The 18153-nt window shown below is 34.3% G+C and overlaps 2 protein-coding genes across 2 annotated transcripts; both read left to right on the forward strand.

Annotated features, from left to right (window-relative positions):
* Positions 1–850: 850 nt before the first annotated feature.
* Positions 851–4805, forward strand: LOC114270241 (sm-like protein LSM5). The gene is made up of 4 exons (XM_028211688.2): positions 851–1110; positions 1345–1468; positions 4276–4348; positions 4440–4805. Exons 1-4 carry the CDS (start codon positions 1074–1076, stop codon positions 4470–4472), a joined length of 267 nt encoding a protein of 88 aa, XP_028067489.1. The 5' UTR covers positions 851–1073; the 3' UTR covers positions 4473–4805.
* Positions 4806–6968: 2163 nt separating this feature from the next.
* On the forward strand, positions 6969–9691 carry LOC114283316 (protein FAR1-RELATED SEQUENCE 6-like). The gene is made up of 3 exons (XM_082876658.1): positions 6969–9131; positions 9223–9339; positions 9422–9691. Exons 1-3 carry the CDS (start codon positions 6969–6971, stop codon positions 9689–9691), a joined length of 2550 nt encoding a protein of 849 aa, XP_082732784.1.
* The last annotated feature ends 8462 nt before the right edge of the window (positions 9692–18153 follow it).

Raw genomic sequence — 18153 nt, forward strand, 5'->3', positions numbered from 1 at the left:
GAACTTGATCTACAGAACCCAAATCCAAATTCGTTGTGAAGGTCCAGAGGTTTCTCCATCTGAAAATATCAAAAAAGATAAAGAACAATTGCAAGAACAATTGAAAAGTGATCTTACCTGGAGAGCAGAAGAAGAAGAACAGGGCTGGAGAGCAGAGAGATAAAAGAGGGATGGGTGAGAACAAAGAAGGGAGGAGATAAAGATTGAATAACAGAGTGATCTTAAAGATAGAAAGAGATGAGACGTGGGTGAGTAGAGTGGAGATGAGATGTGGGTGAGCAAGTATTTTAATATTTGGGCGGGAAGGGGATTGATATATATTTAAAGGGGGTCATCTTAGCCATCTATCTAAATAGACAAATGAATCATAACCATTGAAATGTCTTAGTAGGACAATTGTCTTTAACATATTTTCAAAAATCGTTCTGTCTTATTATATAGATATATATATTTACAAACAAGAGGGTGCAAGTCATTACAGAATCATTTACATCTTTACATATTTTTATAATTTTTTTTATTCCCGTTATGCTGTAATTTCTTATATTATTTTTATATTCATGCAATTAATAAATTATTGAAGAAAAAAAATCGAAATGTAATAAGTATTAAAATCTTGAGAGAAATCAATATAATTAATCAAAATTGAGATTATTGAATTTTCAATAAAATCGAATCAACTCAATCTAATTTTGTTAGTTCAACTCTGGCATAGATTGTTGTTGTTTATTTATTTTTGGGTATTTACAATGATAAAAGAGTCTCAAAATAAACTTTGATTGAATCCATCACGAGTTTGAGTCAAGTAACATTTATAATTAAATCAAGTCAATAAATTAGTTAAAATTTTGAAAATTTAATAAGTCAAAAAAAAAAAATTAAAAAAAGAAGAGAGAAGGGGGTTTTGCAACATGAATGGGAATGGTTTTGGTTCTTTTTCCAGCACTAATAACTAGGGTTTAGTACTGTATGGTCCTGTAATTGGTCCTCGACTCCTTGAGAACACAAGAAAGAAATTGAGTGCGAGAGAGAGCACAGGCTCACCAACCGACTGTAAAGAAGAAGAAGAAGACATGTCCGCGAACAATCCTTCTCAGCTCCTTCCATCTGGTACTTCTCACTTCCTTTAAAAATCCCTGCTTTTTTCCCCTTTCCTCTCCGTTTGGTTCCCGAGAAAATGTCCTACACAATAGGAAAATAACTAAAATCGTATATTTTGGACTTCCCCCAAATTTCTAGTATGTTGGTTTCAGTGTTGACTAAAAAATTTGTGCTTTGCTTCACTTTTTCTTTCCTTTTGTTTTTGAATTCATGTTTAATTTGTTGTGTGTGATGGGATTTCAGAGCTAATTGATCGTTGTATTGGGTCGAAGATATGGGTGATAATGAAAGGCGACAAGGAACTTGTTGGGACTCTTAGGGGGTTCGATGTATACGTCAACATGGTTCTCGAAGATGTCACTGAATAGTAATTATCAATCTCTCTCTCTCTCCCTCCCCTGTTTTATACATATCTATGTATGTGTGTATGTTGGCATTAATTTGAGCATAGGTTTGAATTGGGATTGTTTCTGGAGTCTTTTTTGGCTGAATTTTGTATTTTAAATAAACATTTACAAAAATATCATACTTCTGAAATTATTTGGCAAAATAGAGCATTTTTTAAAATTGTAACTACAAGTTGCAAACATGCATCCTTGAATTGAGTAGAATGGCTGAAGGAGGATGGTTCACTTTATATATAAAATGAAGTTGTGAAACCTGCTCAAATATTTATAACTAGAGTGAAATCGCATTTCACGATTTCAAATTCACCACACTGGCTAAATTGCCAAGTTGATGTTTGGCCAACTCAACTTGAAGATGCGATTTTAAATGAAATCATGAATTCAAGTTGCGATTTCAAAAATTGCTGTTTTTTGATAAATAGTTTCAAAATATTGTATTTTTATAAATAGCTAATAGAATATGATATTTAACAAAAAGATTCGTTCCGGTTTTTTTTTTCTTTCTTCTTTTGGTGCTAAGAGTTTGTAATTCTAAACATCACAAAAATCCCTCTTGGCCCAAAAAGTAAAAAAAAAGAGAAGCTATGGACTCATTGTTTGCAAAGGGGTTAATTTGTGTCGCATCCACGGGCGTAGAAAGACACGCTCCTAAGTTCTACCATATAGACTCGGGATCATTGGCACCAATTATTTGTCCCATTCTCCTTGTGTTGTCATGTTGTTACTACTTAAGAAAGTGAGGATTGTGTTTTAACTAATGGAGCAATATTGGTCTTAAGTGGTGGCGACGCGACAATATAGGAAGAATGGGACAAAGAGTTGGAACAACGGATCTGGAGCCCATACATGAGTTGCAAGAACTAAGAAGGTTATATTGCAAGTGAGGTTTTGAAAAGCGGTTGCAGTGACACGGTAGTGATTGCGGTGTGTAAAGGCCGTAGCATAACGGTTGTGGTAACTGGAACCGTGATTTTTTTATTTTTTGCACAATTTGAAGAAAACTTACCAGTACGCGGTTTTTTTTTTTTTTTTTTTTTTTTTTTTTTTTTTTTTTCAGAATCACATTTATTGGGATTTAAAACAAATTTTGATCATTTTTCGTTAATTTTTAAATATGATCCAATATATTTCATATTTTCAAATCACTATAAAATGAGTTTTTTACATTTTATTTCAATAGTTAATGATTTTAAGGATAATTGATTTTAAATGTCTACAAATTATTTTTTACCAATACCTGAATTAATTGAATAAAAAATATTCATAGTTATAAAGAAAAAAATTCATATAAGATTTTTTCTTTGAGTTTGGATTACTTAAGTATTTGTTCTTTTTTTTTTTATGTAAGTTTTTGTTTTTTTGGGAGAAAAAGAAGCTATTTAGAATATTGTAAAAGGGTGTAACGGTGTCTAACGGACCGTTACGGTACTGCTGCGGCCATTATGTAACACTGAAACGGCCGTTACACATGTGAATTTTCTTCACACCGCTATAGCGATCGTAACGGGTGGCAGTAACCACCACAACCGTTACGTAAAGGCGTTACGTAATGGTTATGGCCGCTTTTTAAACCCTTGATTGCAAGGCATACCTTAATTTATTATCATCATACATTTTGATTACCTTCCCTCTGTAGAGGTTGCAACTTGCAAGACAATAAAAGGAGTTAGCTTTTGCATAATTTTTGCTACCGTCTTATACTTGCGATAAGATGGGCATGGCTTGAATATCATTTGGATCTGCCCATCAATAAGGAAAATAAGAAGGATTAGGATAGATATTGTTAAGAGTTAGAATGTTTAAGTTGTAATTGTTTTTAGAAGTCCAAGATCTAGTCAAGTTAGGAAGTTACATTGTAATTGGGCTCAAGTGTCTTTGCCTGTTTGGCATCAAGCAAAGCTGGCAAGGTACAAGTATATGAAGGACCCTACACGAACTTTGATTCATTGACTGCCTGTTGACCACTTGAGCGGTTCATTTAGTGCTGAAGCGGTGATTCTGTAGAGCTCTCAGCATTTTTACTGCTCGAATGGTCCATCATGCCTCAAGTGGTAGGGCGTCGACTTTGCGATCTCTGAAGGCAGTTTGGACTTAGATTTTGTGCAGAATTGATTTAAGTCACCCTAGGGCACTTCAACTATAAAGATGAGACTACCAGAAAGACCAAAACAAGCTTGAACAATGTAAGAAGAGGCTATATGCTATTGTGTTCAAGATCAATCAATCTCTAAGCCTTCTACATTTTTTTTTTTGGGGGGGATAAATCTCTCTAAGCCTTCTACATCATTATTTCATCGGTGAGTGAGTGACAATTACTTATCTACTATGTGCGTATGACTTTTACTTAATTGAGGCTTGAATGGTCCTTCTATCTGTTGAAAAGCCATTGTGTAAAAAATGTCTATTTTATAGTTCATAACAAGTTAGTTAAAAGTCAATTTCTAGAGCCATTTTTGCTTCTTTTATTTAAAGCGAGCACAAAGTAATGGTTGATGAAAATAAGCTTTTAAGCATATAGCCCTTCTTGAACTTGAATAGAATTGGTCTCAACCACTTAGCCGGTTTCCAAGAATTATCAAGCCTAGCTCTGAAAAGTGAATGCTATTTTTCATCCCCATTTCTTTGTCCTGAACATGAGACTTGTTATGATTAGTTTTGGCACTTCTAATTGTGCTTTATGTAGTGTTGTTTTGGTCCAATGCTTGAAGATAGCTATTGCTTGATTTCCTTGTTTGGACATGGTGTAACAAGCAAATTACTTTTCCAGCGAAATCACTTCTGAAGGGCGACGGATTACAAAGCTTGATCAGATCTTGCTCAATGGAAACAACATTGCCATTGTAAGTACTAGTCTATGATGTATTGATTGGTTATACATTTTACTTTATTTCTTCATGAGCACCAACCAAGGCATCTTCTTGTGCACTGCAGTTGGTTCCTGGTGGCTCTCCTGATCCAGAATGAGGCATTTATCCAAGGTTGCTTTGTTTTGACATCTTTCTGGGAAGATGATATTATCATTTGACAAAGTGATCTTATGAGAAGCCTAACTACCAAGACAATACATTCCAGTGTTATTTAGTAATTTACACAAGTCATGGCAAAACAGTTCAGAAGGAAAAGATGCTTTCCATTATTTTCATTTTAGAAGAAGAACGAGCTTATGTATTTACATTGTTGTTTAGGGTTCTAGCAATCCTCGGAATTTTCTTGCAAGAAATTTACATGGATATTATTAACATGTTTATGATTGAATGATGGTTGATGAAGATTTTTTATATCCATTTTGGTGTTAAAGTACCTATTGTTTAAGGCACATCATCCTTTTTATTTATAGTTAATTGTCAAGGTTGAGGTCTACTGCATTTCCGTGGCTAGTTGGTTTTACGCCAAACTGAACGAACTGTTCGCTTGCAGAGTCAGTTTCTGGCTTCATACAAGCCACCACAGTGCTCTGCTTATGTTCACTGACAGCAGAGCCATTCTTACAATGATCTGTATAGGAATTGGAACATGGGAAAATTTTCCAATTTTTATCCTTATTATCTGACTTCACAGGGAATGACTTCTCTCTAGTGCAATCACGGACTGGAGATACTGTTGGGCCTGTGGAGATCACCACGGATCTTATTTCGATAATTCGAACTGTTCAATGTGTAGAACTCATTGAGTACTATATGTCTGTAAAAAATCACGTTGATCAGATATCGGTAGTTATGTGATCAAATTTGATTTTTGTAAGTTGTTTATTTTTACCGTTCATTTTTTTTTTCCATACAAAACTGATTTAATCACATAGTTATCAATATCTGATCGACGTGATTTTTTTCAGACATTTAGGTCTCGTTTGGGAACAGGCTAATAGTAACTTTTTGGCTATTTGGCCAAAGAGCTAGGTAAAAAAAACTTATTTGTTTGGGATGACTTTTTGGCTAATTACGAAAAGATGTGCAAAAAGTAGAGAGAAAAGAGAATCTTTTACTTTTTGGTATGAGTTGTTGGTTTTTTGGCTAAAATGATAACTTTTTGGCTAAAATGGTAAGTCTCCAAACGGGGCCTTAGTACTTGACGAGTTTTACACATTAAACGGTTCAGATTATCGAAACAGGATCCATGGTGGACTCCCATGGGACCAACAGCACCGTCCAGTCTTATCACGAACTGGAGGGAAGCCATTGCTTGGTTGTTGGAGTTAGATTCAAAATTGAAGTTAAATTTTGTACGTTAAATTCAAAAATCCCTCTAGAAAATATCATATCACTTGACATAAAGAAGACATAATTTCTTTTTCAGCTCCGATTCAGACCACTAAACTATGACCACTAATCGGAGCTCTAATTGCGTGGCATCAAATAAAGAAGGAAAAATCAGACCTCCATATTACAGTGCGTGTGTTTCACGCACTGTGAAAAAAAAAAAAAAACTTCCCGCCCAAAAATCTGATAATAGAGGGAGAAGAAATCGTGTCTCCGTCCCCGTTTTCGTCTTGCTCAAGCATCTTCCCTCTCTCGTCTGAATCGGGGCTGTTCTAGGGAGAAGAAATCGTGTCTGCGTCCCCATCTTTGTCTCGCTCAAGCGTCTTCCCCCTCTCGCTCAAGCGTCCTCCGCCGTCCCTTTCATCCACCGTCCGACGTATTCAAGTTAGTGCACTGTCTCCGGCGTCTTCGTCCGGCGTCTGCTTATCTGATTGTCGTCCCTCGTCCAGGTAAGTTTATCTGTGGCTTTTGTCCATCTCTTCCTCTATACTTACACACACACACATATATATATATATATATATATATATATATATATATAAAATAGGATTTGAGAATGCCAAATATGTAATGAAATATACATTAAAGCTTATAATTTTCATAGCAAATTAACAGAAATTGTATAGCTTAACAGATTGAGAATGCCAAATATGTTAATTAATAGATTAAAACTCAAGTTGTAATGGCAATTAACAGATTATAACAATTTACAGTTTGGACAGTCCAAATCTGTTAAATTGTTTGGGAATCTGTAGATTGTTTGGAAATGCTAATCTGTTAATTAACAGTCCAAAATCTGTTAATTAACAGTCCAAAATTTGTATATTGTTAATTAACAGATAATATGATAGTCCAAATCTGTTAAATTGTTATAAATTGTTAATCTGATTTTGGACAGATTTTGGGTTAATTTGGTAACTTGCATTGTTAAAAATTTTTATAATCTGTTAATCTGGTAATTGTTACAATTTGAAGCTCTTACAGATTAGAAATTGTTACAACTTGAAGCTCTGTTAATTTTTGAAAGGGTAATATGTTATAGTCTGTTGAAAGGGTAATATTTGTAATTTGTTCAAGAGCTTGCATTGTTAATCTGTGTGTATATGTGTAAGTATAACAGATTAATAACAGAATAGCTTGGTTCTATTATTCTATTAATCTATCAAATCATTTGATTTCATATGGTATTTTTGAATGGGCAGGAATGGAGATTGGTTCGAACAGTGCTGAGAATCCTTTATTAAATGAGAGTGAAGAAGTTGAGGAACCAAAGAGGGGTATGTGTTTTAGCTCAAAGCAAGAAGTGTATTCATTTTATGCCAAATATGCTAAACATGTTGGATTTTCCATAGCTTATAAAACTCAAGTTTGTGGCGATAATGGGGAATTAAGATATTTTGGGATTGAATGTTCTAGATCGGGAAAGAGAATCAAAAAATCAGAAGTAAACCCTCTAAAGCCATCTTTGTCTACAAAAATTGATTGTAAAGCAAGGGTACGGGCAACCTTACAAAAGGATGGGAGATTTATGTTAACCACAGTTAATCTTGACCATAACCATGACTTGATTCCCACCGACTCACGTCATTTTGCAATGAACAAGAAAATTCTTACTCCTGTGAAGAGAAGATTAGAAATTAATGATCAAGCAGAGATTGGGGTGTCTAGAAATTATCACTCAATGGTTGTTGAAGCTGGGGGTTATGAGTCATTAACATTAGATGAGCGAGATGCACGAAATTACATTGATAGAGCTAGAAAATTGAGGCTTGGAGAAGGAGATTCTGATGCACTTCAAAAATATTTTTTGAGGATGCACGCACAAAATTCGAGTTTCTATTATATGATTGATGTTGATAGTGACTTTCGCATAAGAAACTTGTTTTGGGCGGACGCAATGAGTCGGACGGCTTACAAAGAATTTGGAGATGTTGTTTCATTTGACACAACTTACCTTACTAATAAATATGATATGCCATTTGCTCCGTTTGTAGGAGTTAATCACCATGGACAGTCGATTTTGCTTGGTTGTGGCCTGTTATCTAGTGAAGACACTGATACATTTGTTTGGCTATTCAAATCATGGTTAAATTGCATGTCAGATCATCCCCCAAAAGCTATAATAACTAATCAGTGCAAAGCTATGCAAAATGCGATACAAAAAGTCTTCCCCAATACTCGACATCGATGGTGTTTATGGCATATCATGAAGAAAATTTCGGAGAAATTGAAAGGGTATTCCCAATATGAATCCATGAAGATGGATTTGCAAAATGCAGTGTATGACACATTCACAAAAGATGAATTCGAGATGAAATGGAAAGACATGATTGCAAAATTCAATCTTTATGAGAATCAATGGTTGGGGGTGTTATATGATGAGCGACATCGATGGGTTCCTGTCTATGTCAAAGATATTTTTTGGGCTGGCATGTCAACGACACAACGAAGTGAGAGTATGAATGCCTTTTTCGATGGATATGTCAACCCAAAGACTACATTAAAACAATTTGTCGAACAATATGACAATGCCTTGAGAAGTAAGGTAGAGAAAGAGAAGAAAGCTGACTTCAAGTCTCGACACAAAGTCTTTGATTGCCTAACTGTGTATGGTTTTGAAAAGCAATTTCAGGATGCATACACCAATGCAAAATTCAAAGAAGTTCAAGTAGAGATGAAGCGACTAGTTTATTGTCAGCCGTTTCTTGTCAAAGAAGAGGGTTCAATTTGTACATATTTTGTAAAGGAAGCTGTGGTAGTTTTTGGGAAGATGAAGCATGTGGACTTTGTTGTCTATTATAATTCCACCGAATTTGATGTGCAATGTATGTGCCGGTTGTTTGAATTTAGGGGCATCATGTGTGCTCACTCACTCGTTGTGCTCATTGCAAGATGCATAAACGAGGTTCCAAATAAATACATTCTAACACGATGGCAAAAAGATTTGGATAGAGGGTACACATGCATAAAAACCACATACACTGGCTTTGGGGATGATTTCAATGCAAAGGTGTATGAGAACATGAGCAGAAAATTGGTTGGCATTGTACAATTTGCTGGGAACTGTGAAGGGAAAATAAAACTTATCGACCGTGGGTTGGATGAAATCAAGGCAAAAGTGATGAAAGATGATGAAGGTGGTGGGAGTAATGTAGCACCTTCGACTAGTAATGTACTACCTATTACTAGTAATGTACCATCTTCCCCAATTGGCAGCATTAATAGAAAGGCAATCAGTCATACCAAGTTGCTTAGTCCTTTGGTTGCTCGGCGAAAAGGTCGTCCAGTTACTAAAAGAAAGGTCGCCAAAGTAGATCAAATAGTGAATTGGTTGAAGGCAAGCAAAAGAAAACATAACAAATCAAAGGTACATTGGTATTCATTACTCTCTATTCAACTCATATTTTATTGTAATCATGTCATACAATTGAAGCATTCATGAACTTTTATGAATATAGGGTACTAAGGTGCTTGGAGGTGAAGGTAAAGGTCAATGTCAATCTCAACCTGAACATAGTGTACGTAGAGAGCTTTATCCTTGTATGGTTGGCATGGAAAATAGTTTATGTGTGCCAGTACGTGTACATCATACGAATTTACATTGAGCAATTTATGTTATTTTACAATTTATTTTAACATTTCATTTTAATTGAATAGGGACGCATGGCCAATGCTATTGGAGGCACATCTCTCACCCCGGCAAGTGTGGACATTATGAGAAGACAAAGTTTCATAAATGCCCCAACTCAGATATATGGAGTTGGCACATCGCTTACCCCGTCGGACTGTATTGGAGGCACACCGGGATTTACGAGAACTCAACAATCCATGACTGCTACGCATCAAATTTATGGAGCTGTACCATCTTCATTTGTTGATTTCAATGTACAAATGAACCACAATGACCGTGGCGGTAGTTTTCGTTAGTTGGAAACTTGTAATTGTAATGCCTTTTATGTGACTAAACTTGGATTTTATTTTGTTTTGGATAATTTATTTAATATATTTTTGGATTGTTCAGTTTCTTTATTTTTTAGTTGAGAACAAATTGATGTTGTTCCCTACTTTGTTGTTATAGTTAATGTTCCCAATTGATGTTGTTATATTTGTGCTCTATCTACTACATGTGTTCCAAATCTGTGTGAAAAAAGTTGTTACAAATCTGTTAAAAACCTGTCTTCAAATCTATCTTGAAAAACCAGTGTGGAAAAAATATGTTCTCAAAACTGTGTGAAAAACCAGTGTTCAAAAAATCTTTCTTCAAAAACCTATGTACAAAAATCTGTCTTCAAAACTATGTGAAAAAAACCTATCTTCGAATTTGCCTTGGAAAACCTATGTGAAAACAAAAGTCTTCAACACTGAAAAACCAGTGTTGAAAAAATCTGTGTGAAACAATGTGAAACAAAACCTGTATTTGAATCTGTCTTGCAAAACCTGTGTGCAGAAATATGTCTTCAAAACTGTTTGAAAAACCAGTGTTTGAAAAACCAGTGTTCAAACAATCTGTCTTCAAAACTGTGTTAAAAAACCTGTGTGCAAAAATCTGTCTTCAACAACCTGTCAATCTGTCAATGTGTCCAAATATGTGTTGAAAATGTGTTGAACCTGTGTCCATATGTGTCTAAATCTGTCAACAATGTGATTCAATTGTGTTCACAATCTGTCAATTATCTGTGTTAACAATGAAGACAAATCTGTGAAGCACCTGTGTTAAAATACACAACAATGTATGTTCAAATACACAACAATGTATGCAAAAATCTGTGAAGCACCAGACAAACAGAATCTATGTTCTAAATCAGTCCAAAATCATCCCAAAATCTGTCAAAATTCAGTCCAAAATCAGCCTAAAATTAGCCAAAAATCAGCCTACAATCAGTCCAAAATCATCCCAAAATCTGTCCAAAATCAGCCTACAATCAGTCCAAAATCAGCCCAAAATCAGTCCAAAATCTGTCGAAAATCAGCCCAAAATCAGCCCAAAATCAGTCCAAAATCATACCAAAATCTGTCCGAAATCAGCCTAAAATCTGTCCAAAATATGTTCCAAGCAGATAACAAACAATCCACATGATTACATATTCATACTTCTCAATCCATAATTGTAATATATCATAAAGCTTCATACATATCATCTTCATAATTAATACAACACCAATTACATGTTCTAACTTGAATACAAATTATTACATCTTCATTATTAATATAACATCAATTACAAGCAAGATGAAGATCCCATTAATACAACACGAATTTCTATTTATGCCCCTTTGCAATTTTTGCATCTGCGCGTTCTGAAATTGATGTTGTTCGCTTTGAAATCGAAGATGTTCGCCTCCACTTTGAAGTTGTTCGGTGACAGTTGGTGTATTGTCCATTCGCACTTGCCCTTCCTCCCTACGTTGTGAATTAAGACTTGAAGTTGACATCTGCAAAAATATGAAGCGAAATATGAAGTTGACATTATCACCTATAAATCTACATTTCGAAACCAAAACCCACCGTAATACCTAATATAGGCAGCATAGCCCAAGTTCCCTAAAGCAGTCCTACATTGATGTAACACCAAGCTTGAACTTGCAAAAAAATATAGCAAGTCAAGCTTGGATATGGTTAGGTTAAACCTACTTCAGCATGAAAAAACTTACTCAATCTATAAGTTACACTGTTCTCAACATACAAAATACTGTTTTGTCCATCAAAAGTCATTTCATCACAAATGTCAAAAGTATTTATGTTAAATAATGAATAAATCAGTCATTAAAGATACATAAATCCCTATTATTTTGTTTAATAAGTAATAATTCCACAAGTTTTGTTTTTTATCAGAACAGTTATCAAATGTTTGGACTGGAAATTCTAATGAATCAATACAAATGGAAGCATGTAATAGAAACATTTGAAAGATGAGAGGGGCAACTGACTTTTTCAAGGAGATATGCTCTTTGCATCTCAAATGAATTTTAGGGCACATATTAGACACATTGAAGATTGAACATATTACAGAAAAGCTTATTCATTTATTTATTTTTAATTTTCACTTTCTAGTTTTTGAATATTATTCCATTTTATCCAGAATTGTTTCTCTACTTTACTTTGTATACGACAAACTGAATGGTTTTGGAGACCTGAAACATCCTTTTGAGGTAATTTTAGTTGTGTTCCCTTGTTGGTTCGTAAAGGTTTGATTGTATATATTATTTCACATTTAGTGAACCAAATTGAGAACCTTTGATTGGTCCCTCACTGCACTCTCTAGCTGCACTCCATACTGAGAACCTTTGATCTCCTTGATCACCACAACTCTCAAGAAATTCTCAACTGGTGCTGCAAATTTGAATTAAAAAGAGTTCAACTTGAATCACATGGCCAAGAACCAATTTCGTAAAAACTGAGACCTTAAGGTAGCATTAACTCAAAAGCAACTATCAGAAAAGGTAAGAAGTACAGACACTTTTTAAAAAGTGGTGTGTCGGTGTCGTGTTTGTGTTGGATAGAGACTCTCATCAGATACTTCCAAACATGTATTGGTCAGGCACTTGTCTAAATGCGTCCAATTATTGTTAAAAATTATTTACAAGACACTCTTCAAACACATGGGGAAACATACAAATTCATCGATTGACACAAATGAAACTAATGGCCTTTTAACTTTCTTAGGAGCTAAAACAGCTAATGAGTTTGGGAAGTTGCTAAACAAGTTTTTTTTGTGTGAAAAAGTCATGTAATATCTGCATTTTTAAGTTGATGACAAACAATTTAGCGACTTTTTGATTTTTTTAAAGCCAAAAGTTGACTTTTTTAGCTTGTCCTCAAACACCCAATATTATAAAGTTTGAAATAGTTATTTTAGGATACAAAGATAAAAGAAAATTAATACAGACTTATAGAAAATAATTTTAGATTTCACTTTATTATTATTATTTTATTTGTGAATGATATATTCATATATGACATAATGACATATCATAATTATATAAAACCATATATTTTTGCATATCCATGTTTTTAGCAAGAAAGTGTTAGCAATGTTGAATTTACCATCATGACATCAAATTTTCTGACCAATTTAATGAATCTGGAAGCTTAAGACTAATCATATTCTCATAACAATCTTATAAAGTATAATAGAAATTCTTAACAATAACTAAGATTTATGAATATAATGTTACTTTTTAAATAGCAGAACTGAAAATCATACCAGAAATGAGGGCCTCAAAGAAGTCATCATCTTCAGTTAGGTCCTTTCCTGTTTTTATAGCGACCCCGGTCTTTTCCCATTTGATTATTGCATCCGGACTTAGGTTCCGTAGATTCCGTCATTGTATAATTGTTGTTGTCATCCATTATTTTCTTATTTTGAGTCTTGGGTTGTGTTGGGAAGATTTGGAGCAGGTTGGTTGAGCTTAGGAACCAAGTCTAGTTGCCCAGATTTTGGCTTGTCCGCTTGAGCAGGGGTTTGGACGCTCGAGCGGGGAATACACCCATCCAGTATGTCCTGTGTAGTGTTGGCCGCTCGAGCGGGGGATTGGACGCTCGAGCGGGAAGTCGTGAGTGACGCTCGAGCGGGGAGTTGGGCGCTCGAGCGGGGACCTGTCTGCAAAAACTTCTGGGAGAGTGCATTCGACGCTCGAGCGGGAGTTTGGCCGCTCGAGCGGGAGTCTGTGAGTGGCGCTCGAGCGGGGGTTTCCACGCTCGAGCGGGGCGACTGGTATAAAAATCCGAGATCCGACTTTCAGGATCATTTTTCATCTCCTTTTTGATTTTAAAACCCTAGAACCGTCTTCTCCCTCTCCCTACACACCTTCTCTCTTAGGTTTGATCTATTTAGAGTGTGTTTCTACCATAGATCCTTCATTAAAAAGATAGAGTGAGTCGAGGGCTTCCGTTTAATCTGAACAATCTTGGGTTTGGAGCACTTTGGTTTTCGTCATCTTCTCCATTCGAGTTCTTCGCTTCAAGGTAGGGATTTCCTACTCCATCCTATAAGTTTTGTCCTAAGTTTTGGTATTTTGATATGTTGGGAGTACTTTGGTAATTTTGGGAAAAACCCTAGTTGTTTTGATAAATTAATTTATATAATTAATTTGAGGAAATTGGGGAAATTGGTTAAATGCATGAAATTGAGGAATTCTTTGATTAAATGGTGTAGTTGGATAATTAAAATCACTCGCCTATTGAATTGTTGATATATTTATTTCCAGTCTAGAAATAACTGTTTTGGGCTATCGGTGGAGGATAGTCGTGTTTGTTGTAGACATTGCATGTGGATTAGGAATAACTGAAACTAATCACATTGGTTAAGTCATTAATTTTGACTATTGCATTAATACAGAAAATACGTGTATTGATTGAGCATTGCATTTGCATATATATTGTTTTGTGTGGGAGGAGATAGGGGATGTACTCCACGGTTTAGGGGAAGATAGGAGATGGACCTCTAAACCGGATTTTGTTTGGGAGGAGATAGGGGATGGACTCCATTAGCATCACTTTTATGTGTGCTTATTTATATTGAAGTGTTTTATTTGATACAGCACTAAAATGTGTATCAAACTGGAAGTATGAAGTGTTTGATTTGAGCTTGAGTCTCATCTGTTTGTTGACATTGGAAGAATGTGAATATAATACATATAGTTCACTGTTGTAAGTTTGGCCAGGTTCTGAGCCATATTGATAAAGTTGGAAAGTAAAACGTGTCTTAGACAATATTGTCATGAGACTGTAAAATGATGTAATTGATTATCTTGGTTAACCATCTATTGAATGCTATAGCTTTATTCAATGCTTATATCTGGTTTAGTACTTTTCTACTGGGCTGTGGCTCACCCTTTATGGGAACATCATTTTCAGGTTCAGGTGATAAGCTACCTCCACGGACTTAGCTTGGAAGGATTTGATGTTTGGGGTTTTGAAGACTTGTCTTTAGTTATATGTTTTATTTAGTTATTTTTGAGATTTCATGTAAACATTCAAGCCTAGGGCTTAACTTGTAAAAGAGTTAGTACTCATCCTTCTTGGATCCAAGTGTTAGCTTGGAAAGATGTAAGCCCTTAGGGCATTTATTTTGATGTTGCAGGATGTTACATGTGATGTCTTTCAATAAGAATACTCTGATGAATAACTCAAATGATTCGTTTTCTTTTATAAATGCATGTTAATGTTATGGTTATTATGGGTTTATTTTGAGGGCGTTACAGTTTTGCCCTTCCATTGCTGCAAATGTCCCACAATTTCAGAGTCCAAGTAAACTCCAATAGCTGTGAACTTAATTTGGAGAAAGTGAATCTCAATGTCCGTAATTCCTGTTACACATCCAAAAAAATTGAGTCAGAAAAATACACATTCAAATTTATTTCAAGTTACACACTATCAACAATCTTTAAATCATTATCTATTAATTTCTCTTCTGATATATTTGGATGGTTGAATTTAGAAGACAAATGAAAATCTCATTACTATGAATTCAACTCAGTCTGTGTTTTACAAATTAGGGCATATATATATATATATAGATGAAATCAAAGTGAAATCAAAGTCAAAGTCACAATCTGTCTTCAACAAATTAAGGCATATATATATATATATATAGAGAGAGAGAGAGAGAGAGAGAAATTATTTCACTGACTTGCGCACACAGATCTATCGAGAAAACACAGAGAGTCGAGAGAAGCGAGTCCGGTGCGAAGACGGAGAGAGACTCGGTCGTCGTTGGTCGTCAGAAGCTGCGCTCGTCGGGTCGCCGGGGTTGTAGAAGCTGCGTCGTCGCCGGGGTTGGAGAGCCGCACTCGTCCGATCGGGTTGCAGAGCTACGCTCGTCGAGGAGGTCGCCAAGGAGAGGCACAACAAAGAAGGGAAGGAAGAATAGAGTGAGTCTTCAAATGTATTGTGTGTTCAAAATGAATTTGAAATTTGAAATAATAAGGAGGGGAAATGGGCGAGTTTGTATCCGTTTTCCACGTAAGCTAGCCACGTCATTAGTGCTAATTTAGTGGTGAAGGTTTAGAGGTCGGGAGCATTTTTCTTTCTTTTTTCCTAAATGGTTTGGAAAATTGGATTTTAGGATTTTTGGTTGGATTTTTGGACTTAATCAAACAAAAACTCTAAATTTTCTTAAAAATTGAGTTCAAAAAGTGAAAACAAACATGGTGGCTCTCTGGTTGTTTCAGCTGATTTTTATTTTTATTTTTTTAAAAATTGAAGAAAGAGATCTCTTTTATCGCCTGTTTTTTTTTAGTCCTCAAAAAAAAAAAAATGTTTTTAGATGATTAAAAGGGTAAAAATGTAAGAAAATAATATAAATTATGAGAAGGAGAAATCATTGAAAATTCTTATTATGTTTGAATCTAAGATTTTGGAATAGATTTGTGGAGGAAAATAAAAAATATATTTCAAAAAATTATAAATAAACTTAATTTATATTACATTCACATTTTTTTCCTCTTCAAATTTAAAATTCAAACATAACTTAAATCTCATCTTACAAACAAGTACTTTAATTAGTCACAAATTTTTTCTATTGATCTATTAAGTCCTATTATGGGGAGTTTCTTTCCGTGTAGTCCTATTTTTTATTTTGGCAGTGTTTTGGTGGACAATTATACCATTTTATTAATGTGAAAGGTATGATGTGATACTCCAATATGACAGGTATTAATGTGACACTCCAGAAAAATTAAAATCTCTTTAATGTACTTTTTCCAAATGTGACAATGTAGCGGGTATGATGTGACATTCCAAGACTTTTACTCCAAAAAAATTAAAAACTCCTTAATGTATTTTTTTTCTAAATGTGATAACGTGGCGTGACGGGTATGATGTGACACTCCAAAAAAACTAAAAACTCCTTAGTGTACTTTTCTCAAATCTGATAACATGGCAGGTATGATGTGACATTCTTTAAAAAAAATCATTAATGTACTTTTTCCAAATATAACAACGTAGTGGGTATGATGTGACACTTCAAAAAAAATAAAAAAAAATTTAATGTACTTTTTTCAAATGTGACGGGCAAATGAATCCATACACATCCAAAAGGACTAAATGAATCACAAGAAAAAATATGAGATTATATAGATTACAAATCTAAAATATAGAACTTACTAGTGTATGCCCATCCTAAAGACACAGTGTAAATAATAGTGTGATCAAAATATAATTGTAATTTATACGTATTATGTTAAAATTTATAAAGTCTATAGCATCTTTTGATGATTCTTAAAGAATTTTCACGTGCTCTATAAAGCTCAATTAAAATAACAACTCCCCCTAACCTTAATACAAATTAAGGAATAAATATATAAAATTTATAATGTTCAGTAATATTGCAAATCAAAATAGTAAAATGTACAGTAAAAAAAATAATAATTTATAACTCATGCCTAAAGGCCAACAATTTTTTTGGTACCTCACACTCTACAAAACAATTAAAATAAATCAATTCAGAATGACAACAATTTCATTACACTATAGAACTCAATTAAAATAAATCAACTCAGAATGACAACAATTTCACTGCGCTATAGAACTCAATTATAACAAATCAATTCAAAATGACATACTTCAAGCATAAGAGGAATGGTGAATGAACATTTTGGTACAAAAGAATAATCATTATAGCTTATTAAAAAAAAAAACTAATCATCCAATCAAGAATGAAAGACCAATCATTAGCACACAAAGAAAAAAGCAACACAACCATAACATTTCTAATGCTTATCAGTCACCTGTAACAAAATCACTCCAACACTTGAATTCGACTTAAAAAAAATCAGCTAAAAAAAATCATAACAGGAAAACTCATTCAAAATATTTATGAGAAACAAGAAAACCAATAATTATGAATTAAGAGAAATTGAACATAAAAAATTCATAACATAACTTTTCTTGATAAAAGCACCAGTGTCTTCCCCAATTTATCTGCAATTATCAGACTAAACACCAGCAATTTTTTCGTGATCAAAATACATGATTCCTCATAGAAGGCTAAAAAAAAACCGTTTAAAAAAAATTACCATTTAAAAAAAAGTAACACTTGAGAAAATCCAAACAATTCAAACTGACTATTGCCAACAAAAGCTAAGAGACAAAACAAACTATTGTATTAAAATTAAAAAGATAGGACACCTAGTCAAGCTTCCTCACCTTCATAAGTATGAAAGTGTAATGTAGATAACTGGTTTATTCCCTTCAAAAAAATTTGCCTTGAGTTGTAATGGACTGTCATAGAACTCAATAGGAAAAGCAATATGAAGTCCTGCACTTCCTTTTACGTAGTGTTAAAAAAAAAAGAACAATGCTTCCAAATGCCTTCGAGAATTACCAAATGCAACCATCACTACAATCAGTGAGTTAGTATTATAAAAGATTGGTTCAATTCCTTCGCC

This window comes from Camellia sinensis, chromosome 6 (assembly GCF_055761805.1).
Source record: "Camellia sinensis isolate YWXY chromosome 6, ASM5576180v1, whole genome shotgun sequence".
Classification (NCBI taxonomy): Eukaryota; Viridiplantae; Streptophyta; class Magnoliopsida; order Ericales; family Theaceae; genus Camellia; species Camellia sinensis.

What these genes read in the sequence shown, in the direction of transcription:
- LOC114270241 (XM_028211688.2), top strand. Translation starts at nt 1,074, where the DNA reads ATGTCCGCGAACAATCCTTCTCAGCTCCTTCCATCTG. An exon ending in TTCTCAGCTCCTTCCATCTG is followed by an intron (nt 1,111 to 1,344) that starts GTACTTCTCACT and finishes ATGGGATTTCAG; the next exon opens with AGCTAATTGATCGTTGTATT. An exon ending in ATGGAAACAACATTGCCATT is followed by an intron (nt 4,349 to 4,439) that starts GTAAGTACTAGT and finishes TGTGCACTGCAG; the next exon opens with TTGGTTCCTGGTGGCTCTCC.
- LOC114283316 (XM_082876658.1), top strand. Translation starts at nt 6,969, where the DNA reads ATGGAGATTGGTTCGAACAGTGCTGAGAATCCTTTATTAAATGAGAGT. An exon ending in GAAAACATAACAAATCAAAG is followed by an intron (nt 9,132 to 9,222) that starts GTACATTGGTAT and finishes TTATGAATATAG; the next exon opens with GGTACTAAGGTGCTTGGAGG. An exon ending in AAAATAGTTTATGTGTGCCA is followed by an intron (nt 9,340 to 9,421) that starts GTACGTGTACAT and finishes TTAATTGAATAG; the next exon opens with GGACGCATGGCCAATGCTAT.